General features: G+C 45.1%; 1 protein-coding gene across 1 annotated transcript in view; it reads left to right on the forward strand.

Moving 5' to 3' along the window:
• The window catches only part of MACF1 (microtubule actin crosslinking factor 1), a 259,982-nt gene that overhangs the window by 128,570 nt on the left and 110,956 nt on the right, over positions 1 to 20,456 (forward strand). Inside the window, 16 exon segments of the mRNA XM_038377247.1 lie at positions 13 to 138; positions 2,562 to 2,714; positions 3,240 to 3,394; positions 4,605 to 4,731; positions 5,508 to 5,691; positions 6,100 to 6,269; positions 7,015 to 7,193; positions 8,735 to 8,873; positions 9,442 to 9,635; positions 10,193 to 10,355; positions 12,400 to 12,483; positions 12,717 to 12,824; positions 13,479 to 13,577; positions 15,191 to 15,343; positions 15,593 to 15,681; positions 16,493 to 16,628. Coding sequence (XP_038233175.1) covers positions 13 to 138; positions 2,562 to 2,714; positions 3,240 to 3,394; positions 4,605 to 4,731; positions 5,508 to 5,691; positions 6,100 to 6,269; positions 7,015 to 7,193; positions 8,735 to 8,873; positions 9,442 to 9,635; positions 10,193 to 10,355; positions 12,400 to 12,483; positions 12,717 to 12,824; positions 13,479 to 13,577; positions 15,191 to 15,343; positions 15,593 to 15,681; positions 16,493 to 16,628 — 2,259 coding nt within the window.

Below are 20,456 nucleotides of genomic sequence, written 5' to 3' on the forward strand. Positions count from 1 at the left end.
TTGGCTTTGCAGTTCTTCAGCGACGCCCGAGAGTCAGAAACGTACCTGCGGAATCTCCAGGACTCTATCAAACGGAAGTATTCTTGTGACCAGAACGCCAGCCTGACCCGCCTGGAAGATCTGCTCCAGGATTCCATGGTGGGTGTTCTGTATAAGCCCCAACATCATGGGCTCCCAGTGCAATACACAATCAGTACTGTGGAGCAGCACTGCTTGCTGGCTTTTGTGTTACAAGGGAAAATGGGTATATTTGTTTATTCCTATAACAGCACAGTTAAGTTGAATGTTCTTTGCCTATCCTGTCTCAGGCCACACTTTGCATTTTGATTGTGTGTGTGTGTCAGAGTACAGGCTGTGTGACCTTAACTGTGCCGCTTTCTGTTTTATTGAACACTGTCTACACTAATGTGATTTTAATTTAATAGCTATAATGGAAGATCAGTGACTGCAGTAAAGGATTCTTATAGAGCACAAGGCGCTCTCTGTATACTTGCACCCTTGCTGAAGGGAAGAGGAGCCGGCTGTGCAAACAGGCTGGCTAGAGACCTTTTATACCACAGGAAAATGAAGTCCAGAGTTGATTCTTCACCATCACTATCTACCACACTATCTTTCTGTGCGTAGAAATATGGTGATGGTGAGTTTTGTTGTCCAGATGGTTACTCTGATCTGGTCAAATGCAGCTGGATGCTGCATCCAGTTGGTTGTTTAGCAGGTGCAGGGAAGGGTGGCAGGAAATGCCCACTCTTAATCCAGATCAAATCTGTCATTAATCTGTTATGCCAGTTCCAGAAGGTGGCTAATGATAAAATCAAAGCAGTGAGCGTATGGATAATTGTGTATGTCTATATTCAGTAATCAAGACAGCAGTAGCAGGCTGCACTTTGGCAGATTAGTCTTTAGGCCTCATGACCTGATGCAAATGGAATAATATAGAGCAGTCCAAACAATAAGATAACTTCATAACCGCTCCGTGTAAATTGGCATAATAAAAAACAAGGAGTGAAGTGTCAACCAGTTACTGATTTGGCATATCTAATTAGTGCGGGCTTACTTAAGTATTTAATTGCTAATCCTCTGGTAAAGTTTAGTGGCCAGATGCTAATCAAAGCCTTTTAAATGTTAACATTAATACACTCGTTCAGTACTTCAGATTGGACTGATTAAGTACTAACCAATTAGTGGAGGTTAACAGACTCAGATGCATGAAATCCCATTGCCATATGCAGTCTCTTACTTATGGGATTCCTTTGGTCCCAGAGGTTCTACAGCAAAAAACATGGGTGCTGTTATTGGGGTGTCATGCAGGGTAAATTCTCTGGACTCATTGTCCTCTCTTCTCAAGGGTCCGTGTGGTGCATTCCCTCCTCCCAGTTTCAGATTGTCAGGCCCTTTGTAATCCAGCTGTACTAGCTGCAGGTTCTTAGGGCTGTATCCACAAGTACTAGGACTCTGGCATGATAGTGGGTCACTCCTTGTTTTGAAAAGTAGTCGACATCTCAGAAATGGTGAAGTCCAGCTATCTCCCTGACATATGCTATTATTCTTTGGTAACTAATGAGTTAAAGTTGTATTTCTTCCAATCATGCTCCCTGGGACAGGCACAGGTAGTTTATTTAAGCACTTATTCTTTTTTGTTTTAACCATTAAATAACTCGGACCGTTCACCCTTCCTAGTGCACTAATTGACCCTTTAATGGGCTCAGAGTGGAAAGCATGAGTGTTAAAGTTCTCTGTTAGATGTTCTTTTTGACTTCATAAGTCAAAGTGGGCTGGACCATAATAAATTATGCAGGCTGTGATTTATGTAATGATACCCACACTTCTACATTGGAATGGCTGTAGATTGTTTTGAGGATGCTCTGAAAATGGAGAACCACTGCGATCTCAGAGCATCAGACCAGCAGTGACTGACAGAAACCAATTATGCAATATTATTTACCCCAGCTGGCAAATTTCTATCAAAATATCTAATAACTCTGATCACTTCACCACTAACCGTAGTGGAAAGTCTTTAGATGAAGAGATGTTTCTGAGCCATTTCTCTGGGATGATTTATATTCTTAACTCTTTGCACCTACATCCTGAGTGTTGTTTTTAAACATGCCTTCATTCCTTGGTTTATAAAAGTGAGGAATTCAACAGGGTTCTGCAGCCTTCCCAAAGCAGCAAAAAAGAAATTCCTCCTCAGTAATTGCTGGTCACGGTTTTATACACACTGCAATTTCAATTTTTTAGACGACTGTTATTTTCTTGTCTCTAGCAGCAAAAGAAATTAATGCTCTGCATGCAGCTTGGTGGGGGTGGGGGTAAGCAAGTGAGTTGTCTGGAATGGCACAAAAATGAAAGGAAAGGTTCCAGCCCTGATTTGGGGTGTGTTCCCCCACAGCTGGGGTGAGAGGGATTCTCTTGGCATATCCATTCAGCCCTTGAGAGCCCTGCCCAGCCCTGGAAGACGCTCACCTTTCAGGGAGCAAAAGGGTTGTTGCAACAACTCTAAGGTATTTAGTGGTTCTCTTTTGCCACCTGCACTAGCAGCACTTTGCTTTCATTCTTTCCAGGATGAAAAGGAGCAGCTTATTCAGTCGAAGAGCTCCGTCGCCAGCTTGGTTGGGCGGTCCAAAACCATTGTTCAGCTAAAGCCAAGGAATCCGGACCATGTCCTGAAGAGCACCATCTCGGTCAAGGCTGTTTGTGACTATCGCCAGATCGAGGTGAGCTGACGGCAAGGAGCCTGCGGGCTTCGGAGTGAAGGGAGGAGAAGAATCCAGGCTTGTGCAGAGGGTTGGGGGAATAGTGGGGAAGTAGAAAACAGAGAAACTTGGACCACTTCTATGGCACTTGATGGTAAGAAACAACAGCGAGGTAGGGAGGGGATGTATAAGGAGGCAGACAGAGCAATTGCCTCTTCTGAATTAGCTTCTCCAATGGTCCTGATTTTTCTCTGAGCAGTAGCAAAGGTTCCATTCCCATAGGAGGGTGGAATTGATACCTTCTAGCTAAAGACTTGCCAGGGTAGCATCCTAGCATCACTGAATTTCTCCTCCCTTCCTCTCTAGACAGCTCTTTGAGGTGATTCACAATTTACTTCACTTTTACTTGATTTTAAAGTGAGTTGGCTGAAAGCCTCCTTTAATCAGGTAGCCCTACTGGAGTCTCCCAGAAAGGGATCTGGCCACAACAGAAGGCTTTGATGGGTCAGGTGTTGGATTGCAATCTTATTTTTGTTGCCTACGTAGATCACCATCTGTAAAAATGATGAGTGTGTGCTGGAAGATAATTCCCAGAGGACCAAATGGAAGGTGATCAGCCCCACAGGCAATGAGGCCATGGTACCATCTGTGTGCTTCCTGATCCCCCCTCCTAACAAAGAGGCAATTGACATTGCTAACAGGTAACTAAGCACTGCAATTCACTGCTTGCAGCTCATTGTGGGTTGGAATTTCAAAGCTAGAATGACCAAGAGATGCCTGTAGCTGTTCTGGATGGTCTCAGTATAAATAAACCAGAACGTAACGATCTATTTTGTTTGGGGGAAAGTTTAACCCCCCATCCTTGCTGGGAGTTGGGCTTCATGTTGTTAATATTAATTGCAACAGGTGACTAGCTCGTTAATGCGGTGGGGCTCAGCTGCAGGTGATGGGGAGGGTTCAGGGGATTGGTGGTGATATGGAGTCTTCTGGTTATGAGCTGAAATCCAGGCTTGGTGAGCTGTACCTAGAAGAACTTAGTCTGATGGCTGTTGGGTTTGCTGTTTCAGTTCCCAGTGGACCAGCATCACAAAACCTGTTACTGTGATCGACTCCCTTGTGACAGTATCAGCCGGGAGACCAAGGGTGCCTCATCTAGACTGTCTACCCTTTTGCACTAGTGCAAGTCCCTGGTGTTAGATGTGCCTGCACCATTATAAATCATGACTTGTGCTGCTTACCTTGGCTTCAAACAATCAAACTCATAGTGCGGCATTTCCTCACTAGGGGTTTGCACTAATGCTGTCCACACAAGTGCAAAAACCCCAGTGTGGACAAGGTCTAAGTGGGTCTGGAAACTGAACTACCCTCTGGTCTCTAGGTAGGGGTGAGGCATGTGGGCAAGGTGGTTCCCTTGTTCTGCTTGTTGTGTGGCTCACGAGGAGGTGTGTTTTAGTACTTCCAGCCTAGTGACTTCACAAACAATGAAATTAATGAGAATGGGAAAAAACCTAAACGCCCATGGCTGGCCTGCCTGGAGAGGGGCCAGGGGCCTCCTGGGTGTGGCTGGCCTGCCTGGCGGAGAAGGCGGCTCTTGCAGTGCTCCTGCTGCTAACTCCACAAGAATATGGGATGTAACATGGACGGTTGGAGATGGCAGCACGCAGGAGGGGGGATTCCGTAGTGGGGATCTAATGCATGTGAATGAGAGAGATATAAGGCTCCCATCTGATTCTGATCAGGGCATTCTGCAAGCCTTACTATTGGCTGTACTCAGTTAGGCTCGACCTTGGGTTGTTATCTTAATGAGCTAAAAGTTAAAGGCTGAATTTGAATAAGCACATGCATGGATCCATGCTGTAACTGAGAATGCTGGGGGACCTGGGTAGTGATGGAACTGCTGTCCTGTCGTAGGGTCGAACAGCTGTACCAGAAGGTGATGGCCCTCTGGCACCAGCTCCATGTGAACACGAAGAGCCTGATCTCCTGGAACTACCTGCGGAAGGACATTGCCCTGGTGCAAGGCTGGAATATGGAGAAGGTACCATACAAAGCATCCCAACAAATCCATGTGTCTGTGTCACTGCAGTGTAGGCTGGTCTTCTCCAGCAATGTAGAAAGCTAACTTGCTTTGGCATTAAGCGTATCTGGAGTTGGAAATGATGCCAAGGCTTCCTTGCCTGGGTAGGGAATATAAGGAAAATAGTAAGAGATGATTCAAGGGTGAAGGGTTAGGGCAACTGAGTGATCAGCCTGAGGGGCATAGTGTAAGACAGAGCTCTGGGGTATTCAGAGCAAAGAGAGAAAGATGCAATGACTGTAGCATCATCTGTTTGCTCCAGAGCTATAATCAGCTAGGGTGTTGTAGGATTGACGCTCCTTTTTACGTAGGAGTGAACAGAGGTGGAGGTGAGAGGAATGAGGAAGCGGAAGAAAGATCCAGGGAAAGCAAACTCCTCATAATATCTTTCCTTGAAATCATGGGAGAGCTCTGTTCTGGCAATAAAGATTTTTGTAGTGGGGGGGAGCGAGATAAAAACCCAGGCAAGGCAAAGGCCGTGTTGCAGCATAGCGTGACCAGAAGAGCTGACCTGTCCGAGAAGGGGAGACTCAGTAGTATCTGGCTCCGGGGGCAGCCTGGCAGTGGTGGTCACCCTTGAAAAGATGGGTGTCTTGCAAGGAAAGGAGCGTGTGAATTAATGTTTACTGCTGTGTGTGAGAAATGGGAGAAGCATCGGGGTAATTTTCAATAACTGGGAGCTTGGTCAGGGCAGTTTGGTGCATGATTCCTTATAGTTAGTCTTTGGTTTCCCACAGCTAAGATCTCTGGCCCAAGGAGAGTGCCAGCAAGCCATGAAGAGCCTCCAGGCACACTATGAGGACTTCTTGCATGACAGCCAGGACTCAGAGCTCTTTTCCGGGGCTGATCGGCTGCGCTTGGAGGAAGAAGTGAAGTTCTGCAAGGAGTACTTTCAACAGCTGCTGGAGTCCATGGAGAACGGTGAGTTGGAAGGGTTAATAGACTGACATGAAGCTGTGGGGGCTGATAGAGACAAGGGATTTACAGGTGCTCTTAATTTTTAGACTAGCTTGTCAGTGTTAGCTTTGCAAATGGCTGTTCTCTTCTCTGCTGTTCATTCGAATGTGTGGCTTTTGTTGGGGAGAAATAGCACTGGCAAATGGTGCCAATTAGGTCTGGGTAGTGGGGTCCTTGCTTTGCTGTCAGTGGTTAAACATTAGGTCCTCACAGCTCTTGACAGGCCTTTGGCAAAATTGGTTTCCATCCGAGTAGAGACCTCTGTGTTTGCTTCTCTCTGGGCAAAAGAGTACAGCTACTTGGGTCTACGGTTCCTAATAGAGACTAATCCTAGATGTTTGGGGGGGGTTTTGTATGTTTGTCACTTAACAGAGGACAAAGATGAGACCGTTGCCAGGGCATATCTCTCTGAGCTAAAGAACATCCGTCTGCGCCTGGAGGAGTGTGAACAGAGACTAGTGAGGCGAATCCAGGCCCCAAGCAGCACCAGAACAGACAGTGATACTATCCAGGAAAACACCTTCCACATTGCAGAGCAGGAGGTCAGTACTTCCTGGAGGAAGGTAGTATTTGAGGGAACCCACTGTTGGTCTTAAGAGAGCTGCTTCACAGGGCATTGATACCCTGGCATAAATTTTATATAGGGAACTCCCCTCTGATCTTCGCCTGCTTCACATAGCAATCTTATAGATGGAACGTTTTACTCTTAGGTCAGAAAGACAATGAAGATATCTTTGTTCTCTTGCCTCGCTGCCTTTTTGCATTTTACACCTTCACCCACCCCATGATGTCTCCTTGCTTCAGATCCCAAAGGGCAAAATGTCTATGGTCCTATAACCTGGGCCTATCCCTCAATCCACTGAGCCGCCACTTGAGGAGAAATATAAACCCACGGGAAGAAATCTGCAAAGATCTCTCCTTTTTATGTGCTGAGACTAGCACATATTGCCTTTTTCACAGACTGGCTGGGCAAACATCCATTGCATAAAGTATTCCTTCTTTAAATCTGGATTAAAAAGTTATAAAAAGCAACAGTTTCCAAAGCACTGACTGCAAGTGGCCTTTGCAACCACTGAGACCAGAGCATCCTAATCTGATAATGGAAAGGAATGAAGAAAATGGTGAATTCTACAGAATTTACAAGCCCATTTAGACTTGAAATGATTCTGCTAAATAGAATTTTAAGTCTGATACCAGGCGCTCCTTGCATCTTATCCTGTTCACTTTTGCTTCCATCTCCTGAGTGTCTGCACTTTATTCTGATGTTAATTCTTTGCTTCCACACAGCGTATGCAGGAGGATTTACGGCAGTTGAAGTCCAACTTGCAGCACGTTTCTGAGAAGTGTGACAGCTTCCTGCACAAGTCTCCAACTGGGTCCAGTGCCCCACACCTGCGTTCTGAGCTCAATCTACTGGTAGAGAAGATGGATCACGTGTATGGATTTTCTTCCATCTACCTGGATAAGTGAGTCAGGACATGCCTATTTTCTGGAGTTGAGAGAATTCTATATGGGCAGAATTTGCATGGCTCCACTCTCTGAAGCTGGGTGAGGGTGGGAATTGCTCTCATGCTTCTTAACGGGGCTTAGGAATGTCTAGGAGATGCTGTAAATTCAAGAGCTGCAAGGGGTGCCAGGTAATTGTGCTCCAGAATATTTGAGTGTTAGTGTTGAGGTGACTCAGTGCTCCGACAGCTGGGTTTCAAATACAGCATTCAACTGGGAAATGGTTCAAGTTGAGCCATCAGTCTGGCAAAATTCACCAAGATGAACAATCTGTGCTCAGGTGTTATGTGGCTGGGGGTATGGTACGTGGGGGTGGAAGCTGGTGCAGGGCTGGAATACCCAGGGCCATTGTAGGTCAGGGTTGAGGTGCATTGGCAGAGCTGGGTGGGGAAAAATGTACACAACACCTCTTGCTATTACGACTTGCTATGTTCAGTGCTATTACATCTGAGCTCTCATCAGCACAATCAAGAGCTGACAAAAGCAGGCAGTTGACAAGGGTGACCCTGCCTAAGAAGTTGTTGTTATTTTGCACCTAGTAGCCATAGGCATGGACCAGACCTCGTTGTGCTAGGCTCTGTGGAAACAAAACAAAAATATGGTCCCAGCCCCAAAGAGCTTACAGTCTGGGTACAAGCCAAGAGACAACTGACAGATACAGATAGGCAGATGAGGGAGTGCAAGGAACCAATGAAACAATATTGGCCAACAAAGAACTGGGAAGGATGGAGGAGTTCTCACTGACTCATTGCTGTTGGACCCTAACACGACACAGCCAAGGGTGCATTTATTGTTCTGCGATACACCGTGAAAACTGTAATAAGGCACCTCCCAAAACACCAACAAAAACAGGTTCTCTGGCAACTTATTAATTGAAGGCCGGACAATATGTACGGGAACATTGAGGTTGCTTCGCACTGGGCTTTACTTTAAGGGTGATCCTTAGAGCTGGTATCTGTAGTTTGCTTGCCAATAGTATCCCTACTATGCTTGTACTTCCCAAGCAATAATCCTCATGATAGCCCATGAGGGAGGTAAGCAGTAAGTACACTTGGCATTTATATAGCACTTTTCCCTTTCAGAGTGTTGTACAAAAGTAACTAATTATTCCCACTTTGGGGATGGGAACGCTGAGATGAAGTGACTTGTTGGAGTTGCTGTTAGAACTGGGGTTAAATGCTGGTATTCCAGTCTCTCGTCCTAGAACTCAGATCACGAGATTATGCTGCTTCTGTGTTCTGTTCTGTTTGATCCCTTCCGTTTTACTTGAAGGTGTTTTAGAATTTCAGAGGCATATACAGGGGCTTGTGTTCACTGGCTTCTCCCCTGAGAATCTAGATTCCATTATGGAACTCTCTTCCTGCTATTCAGATGTGAATGTTGGGTATGATCCAGAGCGAGCTGTTCTGTTCCTCTCTGCAGTTTATGATCCAAATGACTTTACAATACAGAATATTCTCAGTTCGAGAAGTCACGTTTCTTTCTTGTCTTTACACAATAGGTTAAAGACGGTGGATGTTATTGTTCGTAGTACCCAAGGAGCAGAGTCCCTGGTCAAAGGATATGAAGTTAAACTGAGCCAAGAGGAGGCAGTCCCTGCTGATATAACAGCTATTCAGTCTCACAGAGCTACGTTACAGGTTGGTAACATTATGCTTCCAATAGCATCAAGTAGAAACTAGTATCACTCCAGTCTTGAGCTCTGGCACTCTCCCCTTTCCTTACTGAATTTGCATTGTGGTCCATCCCACCTGCTCGCTGGTGAGTGATTGGAGGCTTTAAATGAGTCAACAAAATCCTTACTGCTTTGTGAACTGTAGGTAGAACAGCTGCCTTGGCAGCAATGTCGCTTCTGCTTTTTTGCACGGCTGGTGCTAATTGCCCTTGGCAGCCGCAGCATGCTTAACTCTGCGAGCCGAATGCACCATTATGACTTGCTCTGGGCTGGGCTACAGATTCCTACATTTTGCACCTCCTGGTCCTAGATTCAGCCAGATGGTGGAGATTATGGAGCTGATAATTGTTCCTAAACTCCACAGGGCAACGCAAGGCAGAGCTAGATATTTATCTCTCTTGTCTTAACTGTTCTGTACATTTAGATGCTTACATTTGATTGGAGAATTCCATGTTGTACGTTTGCAATAGCAAATTCAGCTAAACTTTCTGGTCTTGGTAATATGAATTTAGCTGTCTTGTTGTTTGTTAAAGCAATGGCTCAGTGATGTGAAGAACAAGAATGCTGTGTTCTCTACGTTGGAAGAAGATGTGGCAAAGGCTAAAATCACGGGAGAGCAGCTGTATCGTCTGAAGCAAGAGCGCAGCATGGACCTAGAGCGGTACCAGGAGAAGGGAGCCCAGCTATGGGATCGCTGGCAGAGAGTTGGCTCTCAGATTGAAACCCGGTGAGTCACTTCCTTCTTGTGCTTGCTGCTTTGCTGGCTGTGCCTCTGATGGAAACTTGTGCCAGACTTGGAAATAGCAGTGACATTTTTCCAGTTGTAACTTCTGCTAGCAGCCAGGGTGGCAAATGCGACCATTAAATATAGGAACTATTCCCATTTGAGGGAATGGCAGGACTTCATTCTCTTTCTCTCTTCTTCTCCTCCAACTCCATCTTTTGAGTTCTTGACTCTCTTTCCCTGCTTTAACACCCCCGGCCTATCCTACAGGCTCCCTTAGCAGCTGCTAACCTTTGCCAGGCCCATTCTATGGAACTCCTTTCAGTTCTGATCTGGATCTTTACTGGTTGGAGACGTTATCACCCTTAACAAACCATAGCTTGGTTGGAAACACGCCTCATGCTCCCTGTCCTGCAGAGCTGTACCTGTGGCTTCTATAAATATTCCCAGGGAAGCATCGGCTTTAGAGGTTTCTCTGCATGTGGCTGGATCTGGAACCATTGTTTTAATGCAGTGATTTGAGTTTGGTGACGGTTTCCTTTTTGCATTGGTCCTTTTAGCTGTTCAGATCTGGAGAGTATCCAGGAGGTGCTGGGGGATTACCGGGAGTGTCACGGAGAGCTGATCCAGTGGATTGAGGAGACCACAGCCCAGCAGCAATTGATGAAACCTGGGCAAGCAGAGGACAGCAAGGTGCTCTCTGAGCAGCTGAGCCAGCAGACGGTGAGAGAGAAAATGACGCTCTTCTAACTGGAATAGGGTTGCTGAAAGGAGTCGAACAAGTATTTTTTTTTTTTTTTTAATAAATCTTTTGTCTTGTCAGCTTCAAATCTTTGTTCTCTTAAGGGCTGAATGACTCACGGGATTTGCAATAATATGTGTGCGTTCACCTGTAGCTTATCAGAGCAGATGCACCCCAGAAGGGTAATAACTGATTGTTACCACTGTCAGCAGTTCATTCACCTACGGTCTCCCGGTAGCACCTAGTGGTCCTATCAGAGGCACCGAGGAACAAAGGGCCAGTGATTAGAGTGCTAGCCTGGGACATGGGAGACCTGGGTATAAGCCTCTCCTCCACCACAGATTGCCTGGGTGACCTTGGGCAAGTCACTCAGTCCCAGATTTTTGAAGGTATTTAGGTGCGTAACTTCCATTGATTTCAGTGGAGTTAGGGGTTTAAATCTGGGCCTTAGCTTCTCGGTGCCTCAGTTCCCCATCCCCACTATGGGAATAGTAGCACTGCCCTGCCTCACAGGGGTGTGGTGAGAATAAATGCATTAAAGATGGTGAAGTGCTCATGCTACAGTACTTAAGGAAGAGAAAGATCTAGATAATACTCCCTTCTCGTCTCCGTAAAATGGCCACAGAGGCTGAGCTATCTTCTCCACTCCTGAGTACTGAGGCACGTTGGTGGGATGTTGTGGGAGAAGTGTGCCCCTGTATCTGTTCTGTAAATAAGTTGTGTGTCTTCACTGGTCTTAGTCCAGCTCCTTCCATGAACAGCAAATAAATACTCTGAATGGGGCTTTAAAGAAAGGACAATGTTTTCCCCCTATTGATTGTGTGTTTCTTGTTTGACAAACACTGATGTCTTCCTCTCTGTACTGAAAGAGCTGAAATTAAAATGGCTGTTTAACAAGAAATATAAGCCACTTCATCATAGCAAAGAATCTTTAAGTGTCAGGAGGTCTTATGCAGATTATAGAGATTTATCACTGATAAAGTGTGCAAAGGGCACAAACTTGTGGGAGAGAGGTGAATAAAGAAGAGGACAGGTCGCTGATTCAGAATGATTTGGATCACTTGGTGAAAGCAAACAATACATGTTTTAAGACTGTTAAATGTAAATGTGTACATCTAGGAGCAAAGAGTATGGGCCATACTTACAGAATAAGGAACTCTATCCTAGGAAGCAGTGACTCTGAAAAGGATTTGGGGATCATGGTGGACAATCAGCTGAACATGAGCTCCCAATGTGATGCTGTGGCCAAAAGAGTTAATGCGATCCTGGGATGCATACATAGGAGAATCTTGAGTAGGAGAAGAGCATTTTTTTTTAACAACTGTATTTGGCACTGGTGCGACTGCTTCTGGAATACTATGTCCAGTTTCGGTGCCCGCAATTCAGGAAGCATGTTGATAACTTGGAGAAGGTTCAGAAAAGAGCCACAAGAATGATTAAAGGAGTAGCAAGTACGCCATAAAGTAATAGACTCAAAGAGCTCCATCTATTTAGCTTAACCAAGAGAAGGTTAAGAGGTGACTTGATGACAGTCTATAGCTATCTTCATGGGAAACAAATATTTAATGGTCGGCTCTTTGGTCTACCAAAAGAAGATCTCACATGATTCAATACATGGAAGTTGAAATTAGACAAATTCAAACTGGAAAATTTTTAGCAGTGAATATAATTTACTATTGAAACAATTGACCAAGGGTCATGGTGGATTTTCCATCACTGACTAGTTTTAGACCAAGACTAGTTGTTTTACTAAAAGATATGCTTGGGGAATTGTTTTAGGGAAGTTTTATGGTCTGTTATACAGGAGGTCAGACTTAGAGGATCACAAACCTTGCATTGTGTCTCTTTAATGTATAGGCAGATGGAAGGGCAGGAATGTCACCTGTTCTGTTGCTCTAGAGAACAAGTTCAATATGAAAGTGATGTGGTCAAGAGTCAAAGAGGAAATAAGCGGAAAAATTCATTTAAAAGGCAGGGGGAAAAATCTTTTTTTCTTTTCTTTTCTTTTTTTTTTTTTTGTCAAAGGCTTTGGTTGTGGTAATCGACAGAAATCAAGCCAAGCTGGACCAGTGTCGGAAATTCTCACAGCAATACTCTGCTTCTGTCAAGGTAATGACATGTTTCTTAAATCCGAGGCGAACACAGAGCTTGGTGTCAACTGCACGATCGTTGCCTGCATCTTCCGTTCTCCTAAGCCAGGAGAGAGGCAAAACTCCTCTATTGTTGGCTTTGGTGTTCTGGCTCTGTGTGTGGAGAGACTTGAAAATGCCAATCTTAGAATAAATAGGTAACAATTCAAAATCCTCCCCCCCACCCACACATCCGCCTTCTTTTATTTCCAGGACTATGAGCTGCAGCTCATGACATACAGGGCGTTTGTGGAATCACAGCAGAAATCTCCCATGAAACGCAGACGCATGCTTTCCTCCTCGGATGCGATCACCCAAGAGGTAAGCAGCCTGCCTGCCTGCCTGGCCTTGCATGGGAGAGGAGTGGGAAGAGGTTCCTCTGCTCCTAGAACACAGACGAGCGGCCTGTCTGTGAAAATAGCTCCTTTCTGCTGAACTCTTATATAAAAATTTCCACCCTCACTGTTTTTTTTATTAGCCAGAGAGGATGGCTTAGTGCTCTAAGCATCAGGTATGAAATACCTAGACTCATTGGAACCACAGGTTCAAATCCCAACAGGGTCGACTCAGCCCTTCATCCTTCCAAGGTAAATAAACAGAGTACCATGCAGTATACTGTGTGTGGATCTTTTGGATGAGACCTTTAAAAACCAAGGTCCTGTCTGCTCCGTGTGGATATTAAAGATCCCATGGTCTTTTTATAAGAGTAGAAGGTTTTTCCCCAGTGTCCTCGACCAAAACTTCCCCTCCCCCCTCACTGTTGTGCAGCATGCAGTGCGTCAGGTGGCTGCCACCCTCCATCTCAGAGTTGCTGCATTTCAGTGGTACTGTAACGTATCTAGTCTGTGAAGTGCTTGGGGATCTTTCCGAATAAGAGGTTCTGTATCCATTTCTCACCCTGTAAAGTACTGTGGTTGTGTAAGCCAGAGTTCCGACTGACGCATGGTGGTTTGGTTTTTTGTTTTTTGTTTTTAGTTCATGGATTTACGGACTCGCTATACAGCGTTGGTAACATTAACCACGCAGCACGTGAAGTACATCAGTGATGCTCTCCGGCGGCTGGAAGAAGAGGAAGTAAGGATATTTGATAGCCAGGGGATTATAGACCAATCTGCTTCATTTCAGTACCCGGAAAGATAATGAAACAAATAATTAAGCAATCAATTTGCAAACCTCTAAAAGACAATAAGGTGTTAAGTAACAGTCAGCATGGATTTGTCAAGACCAAATGGTGGCAAATCAACCTGATTGCTTTCTTCGACATGGTAACAAGCCTTGTGGATGGGGGGGAAGCAATAGATGTGGTATATTTTGACTTTAGCAAGTCTTTTGATACTGTCTCTCATGACCTTCTCATAAACAAAGTAGGAAAATACAACCTAGATGGAGCTACTATACGGTGGGTGCAGAACTGGTTGGAAAACCGTTCCCAGAGAGTAGTTATCAATGATTCACAGTCAAGCTGGAAGGACAAAACGAGTGGAGTCCCACAGGGATCAGTTCTGAGTCCGGTTCTGTTCAATATCTTCATCAGTGATTTAGATAATGGCATAGAGAGTACACTGATAAAGTTTGCAGCCGATACCACGCTGGGAGGGGTTGCAGGTGCTTTGGAGGATAGGATCAACATTCAAAATGATCTGGACAAACTGGAGAAATGGTCTGAAGAAAATAGGATGAAATTCAATAAGGACAAATGCAAAGTGCTCCACATAGGAAGGAACAATCAGTGGAGTACAGAATGGGAAACGACTGCCTAGGAAGGTGTACTGCGGAAAGGGATCTGTGGGTGATAGTGGATCATAAGCTAAAGATGAGTGACAGTGTAATTCTGTTGCAAAAAAAAAAAAAAAAAGCAAACATCATTCTGGGATGTATTAGCAGGAGTGTGGTAAGCAAGACAGGAGAAGTAATTCTCCTGCTCTACTCCATGCTGATTAGACCTCAACTGGAGTATGGTGTCCAGTTCTGGGTGCCACATTTCAGGAAAGATGTGGACAAATTGGAGAAAGTCCAGAGAAGAGCAACAAAAATGATTAAAGGTCTAGAAAACGTGACCTATGAGGGAAGATTGAAAAAATTGGGTTTGTTGAGTCTGGAGAAGAGAAGACTGAGGGGGGACATGAGAACTGTTTTCAAGTACATAAAAATGTTGTTACATGGAGTGGGGAGAGAAATTGTTCTCCTTAACCTCTGAGGATCGGACAAGAAGCAATGGGCTTAAATTGCAGTAAGGAGGTTTAGGATGGACATTAGGAAAAACTTCCTAACTGTCAGGGTGGTTAAGCACTGGAATAAATTGCCTAGGGAGGTTGTGGAATTGCCATCATTGGAGATTTTTTAAGAGCAGATTAGACAAACACCTGTCAGGGAGGTTCTAGATAATACTCAGTCCTGCCATGAGTGCGGGGGACAGGACTAGAGACCTCTTGAGGTCCCTTCCAGCCCTACGATTCTGTGATTCTAAATTCATAATTAATACATTCAGAACTCCCAGGCCCAGTGGTCAGTTTCTGCCAGTGATTCTTCCTCTGCTTCAGACCCCGTTCCCATTTCCTGGTTAGAGCATATTTCAGTTCCTTCCACCGAACGGCTCTATGCCTGATTGGTGCTGGGCTCTGGCTGCAGTAATTCTGGGCCCCTCTGTACATTAATGCAGGATATTTTTCTGTCTCCCCCATGTGTAGAAAGCAGTAGAGGAAGAGAAGCAGGAACATGTGGACAAGGTGAAAGAACTCCTGGGCTGGGTCTCTGGTTTGAAACAGAGCATGCAAGTCAGGACTGGTCCACTCAAGAGCAAAGAGCTGGGAGACATTGAGAAATCCATCTTGGAGCAGCAGGTAAATCAGGAGACCTGTGTCCCTCCCTCTCTCTGATATGTGCATGGTACCTGTACCTAGTCATTTTCATACTGCTGTTATACATACTAAAACAACATTATCCTGATAGTTCCAACTGAGCTTTCCAAAACCACTGAAGGAAAGCAACCTTGATGCCTCTTGTGTAACACTGAGCATGTGCTGTAACCTCAGGGGAATTACTTCCCTTCTTTCCAACTTGGAATTTAGCTTTCCTCTTGTTCTCAACAGGCTCTAAATGAGGAGCTGGCTGCAAGGAAAGAGCAGGTCTCAGAGGCCATCAAAACTGCACAGATCTTCCTTGCAAAACATAGCCACAAGTGAGTACAATACAAATAGTGGTGAATAAGAGAAAGGAGAGTGGGGAAGAGCAGTACACCTCTTTGTCAGAAGAAAAGGTGATGGTAAATACAAAGGAAGTTAACCTCAAGTTATTCTAATGGCCAGATTACTTGAACACACCGATGAGATTCCATGGGTGGGCAGGTATTCTTCGAATCCAGGTGACTGTTGTGAATGGTGACCAGATGTATGTGAAAATGGCAAGCTTTATCAAAAAATTTGCCCCAATAGAGAGTCCCAGTTTTGTTCCAGGCGGTTTTACAACCCAGAAACATTGCTTTTGGCTAAAATGACCCGTTTTGCCCTGAAGCATAAAAATTCAAATCTTGTGTGTTTAAATATACAAATGCATCTCAGTCGGAACAGAATTGAGGAGCTTGGAGAATTTAGTGGATTTTAGCTTGAAAATTGGACCATATGAATGAAAATAGGCCCATTTTTTGTATAGAAAAATGACATACCGTTACTTCCCCCCCGAATGGAACCATTTTTGTGCATTTGAAATGGAATGCAAAACCATTGAATTCCCTTGCGAGGGTTTCACCCCATCCTGGTAATTCACGACCTCAGCTATTTTGCTTCGTTTCATTCCTGATTTGGTCCCTGTGCTCAGCCGAGCGTGACTGGCATGGCAATGCACTTAACCCTTCACCTGAGGCATGAGCAGTGTGAGAAGGGGATTCCATTATGTGCTTGCCATTTTGTATTCGGAGGAGAAAATCTGAAATACATGGAGCTGCATGTCACTTTCTCGGACTCCATGAAGAGATTTCCTGTCCCATCTTGCAGGCTTTCTGACCAGGAGAAGGAACAAATTTCCACCCAACTCAGTGCCCTAAAGGACACTTACCATCAGCTCTGCAGCGACTCTGCGGAACAGTTCCAACAGCTTCAGAGCCATCTGGCCCAGGAGACGGAGCACAAGGTACCTTTTCCCATCCCGTCTATCTCATAGATCTGAGTTATCTTTCCTCAGGACATGAAAAAGGCTTTGCTTGGTTGCGTATCTCATGACCACCGGCCATTCACAGCCTGTTTGCTTTGTACTTAATCTCACGTGATCAGCCACTCTTCCATTTTGTCCCATACATTGCATTTGGGGGTCCGGGCTGAGTTGGTCATTGGAGGCTGAGGAGAAGAGGTTTTCATATTCTGTTCCAGGTTGTTAGGGGATGGGTCTCCTCTGCAGTGTTGTTAATCAGGGCTGATCCCCAGGCTACAGAGTTGACTTATTCTTGTCATGGGAAAGAAGGGAGGTGGACATCTGATCTAATAAGGAGACAGAGTGGCCATGGGGGTGTCCTTTCAGCTCTTTTAAAATAGAGAGTGTACAGTCATGTAGGACCTGGGTGAGACCTGCAAGCGGTGCTTAATTTGCAATGAGAGGTGCCAGGGCTCAAGCAATTAGGTGCTGGGGTCTAGCAATTTTTTTTACGTTCATAGCTGATGCAGCAAGCTCAGAGGTGCCAGGGCTCTGAACTGCCAAGCCTAGAGGTGCTGGGGCTCAGCACAAATTAAGCACTGCCTGCAAGGACATTTTGATTACGTCTCTTGCCAGAAGATGAACTGCATAGAGATTGGTGTATGGGCAGCCTTTTTCATACCTCCATGCATAAATTGTGGAATGCACTAGTAAGAAATAGACTTGCCTTGAATAGTAGGAAATTGAGTTCCTTTCTGTGTGGAATGCAGCCCTGCATCATCCCCTTGATAGACCTCAGCTAATCTGAGAAACCTTCACTGACTGAGTAGCTGGACCCCTGTCCATCTCCCATTTGCATTCGCTAATGTTCCTGTCAATCTCCATTTCATGTTACACTCATGTGCTAGGTAGGAAAGGTTTGAAGTTCCTTCCTATCACCTCTGTTGTTGGTGTTAGCTGTCTTCAGTCATTCATGGATATACCTGTATGTGTATGTAAATGTGTATATATATGTGTCCAATGGATATCTCTGTGTGTTTGCTTGCTAGCTCCCTGTAATTTGAAGCACTGGCCAAGTTGGACGTGATTTTGTGATAGCCAAAACTGAAATGGGGTCAGTTAGTGAAATACCAGTCCAGCAGATCAAGTGAAAAGGATGGCAAGGCCATTGAGTTTATTTATGGGAAATCTAAACTCCCACACTTTCAGTGCTGTATGTATAAAAATGAAGCATACATATTTCTATCTAAAGAGACTTATTTCTATCATGGTTCAGATGTCTCGGTCCAGTGATTTTTTTACTTTGCTAGTAGCAGAAAAGTCATGCTGCCATTTCAGCAATGACACCGAGCTTAGAGGTAGCAATCTCCCTAGTTAAATTGTCATGTCATTAATCCCACCTACCTCACTGCTGCCAGAAAAGAAGCTAAAAATGGCCCTGCAGGTCCAAAGTGAGTGAGATCCTGATTCTTTCCTTTCCCTGCTCCTCCCACAGAAAGAAAAATGCTTTCATACAAAAGTCTTCCCTACAGTTTGCTGTGTTTTATTTATACAGCATGAAAACATTTGGGGGGTGTCAGTTTCCTTTTACATTTCTGTTTTGCCAAAAGGGGTGTATTTTGCTTCCTAATTATGACGGGCCCCCAGATTTGTGGCCTCCCGGCTAACCAAGACTAGCACAGAGAGCAGTCACTGGCACTCTTTGTGAAACCCAAATGTGGGATGGGATTAGAACTATTTATAAGAGGCATTTTAGGGCTTCTGTTATGGATACTTGGCCCATATGAGGGAGTATCTTTAGGGCTATCATCGCTTTATGGTACGGTTGCTTCATTGTAGAAGGGAGCACATGGAGAAGTTTTAACATTTGCTTGCTGGAAACATCCAAGACTCAGTGAAAGGGTATCAAATTAAAACGAGGAAACCAAAGCAAAACTGCAGCTCGCGCTACATTGAGCATGATGTGTCCCTGTACAGTTTGTGTTTCATGTCAAGTACTGTTACAATTAACTGACATCCTTGCTTACAAGTTTAACTAACCCTCCGGAACTTTAAACACACACCCCACACAAAGCGGAATGAGGACGACCTGCGTGGGGGGTTCTTTTTTGCAAAACAAAACAGTCGCATGCTGGACGCTAACACCAAGCTTTACACTGTGTGTGTGATACGGCTGAGCTGCTCCATAAGGCTCTGTCTTTAACTGCTCAAGGCACACCTTGCAACTCTGGTAAGTAAAAGCCTTTTATGTCCTCTCTCTCTTCCTCTGTCTTTCTGTGGCTTGTTCAGGATGGAATGTGCATGCTGGGTTCTGGCAATGCTCTTGGAGAGTTTAAGAGCCTTCTAATAGTTCCCCCCCCCCCCCATCCACCCTGTAAAAAAGAGCATGAAGGTAAATCCAGACCAACTCGCTGGAAGTTGTGTGTTTGTGGCACCATATCCAAGCTGCCACATCCTGTTGAACATTCTCATGGGACTATAAGGGGACACGTCTGCAAACAGAAATTGGAACGTCTTAAAGATATGAACTGAACTGATTGCATTATTCACAAAATCCAGATTCCCGTATTTCCCCTCTGCATGAGATTCCCTCTGGGGTATCTCCCAATGTCCCAGGCTCTCATACCTGAGCAACGGGAGTGTAGAAAGCAGTAGCTCTGGTGTATATACCATAGGAGATGCTTGTTCCCATTTCGTCATCTTTGAGAATCCTGCTCCCTCCTGAGCATTCCCCTGCTTGTGCTAATAACACCAAGAAAAAGACCTCCCAGAAATACTTGAGGCGGGTGCTATTTTTGGAGCCTCAGTCCTGATCATGGTGCTTTCCACCCTGGCACCTGGTGTAGTCTAGAGCTATAATTTTCCCGAGGCCTGCCCTGAGCTACTGGAGAGTTGGTCATTTCTGAAATACTCCAAGGAGGGAAATTGTGCTGGCAGTGCCAGAGAATGTTGCACTAGAGCCTGCTTGCGTGGGCAGAGGCGACTTCCCTGCCCTTTGGTGCATGGCTGGTCTGCTGTCGCTGGTGAGCTGGTATCTGCCACGGGGTTCCCTCTTTCCTGTTGGTGGCTGGCATTGCAGCTCTGAATGGCAGGCACTGTGGGAGCAACTACACCAGTGGGAGATTTCTGAACCACTGAAGGTGCTTTTTCTTTTGTCCTTTTGCCTCAAAGGGAGCACAAAACAGGATTCATATTGTCTGTCCCCTTTTGCATTGAAATGTTGAAAGGCTAAAGTGCGTGCATGTCTGTCTGAATGTGTGTCTCCCTCTCTCTCTCTCTCTCTCTCTCTCTCTCTCTGTTGGTCATTCAGTGGGACATTAGAAAGCTAGGGTTTTGCTGCTTGCCGCTTTGCTGCGTTATTGTAATGATGGGTGTCAGAAATGTCTTAGTGCTGCCACACGGGAAACTAGATGAGCTCTAAAACAACATGCAAGTTAGAAAATATAGAGTTGTTTACATGAGCGTCTCGCTCAGATGCACTCGGAGTTGCATGTCATACCCGTTGGGATCTGCTCTCTAGTCTTTTTAGGTTTTTTGTTTTGTTTTTCCTTGTCCTGGAATCTGAGAGATCCCTGGACTTGATGCACTGTAGTTACTCAAAATGATGGTTTGCTTTTAGCAGCCTCTGTGGTTCTGATTTGATTTTTATTTTCTCTCTCTATTTTTAGGGATGTGACACAGTTGCGGGAGTGATAGACTTGGGCACAGTGGAAATATTCCCTATCTTTGGTGCCATGCAGAAAGGTCTCATAGACCAGGACACAGGTCTTGTACTGCTGGAGGCTCAGGTTATCACGTCTGGCCTAGTTGTTCCTGAGACCAATGAGAAGC

The sequence above is a fragment of the Dermochelys coriacea genome, chromosome 19 (genome assembly GCF_009764565.3).
Source record: "Dermochelys coriacea isolate rDerCor1 chromosome 19, rDerCor1.pri.v4, whole genome shotgun sequence".
Lineage (NCBI taxonomy): Eukaryota > Metazoa > Chordata > Testudines > Dermochelyidae > Dermochelys > Dermochelys coriacea.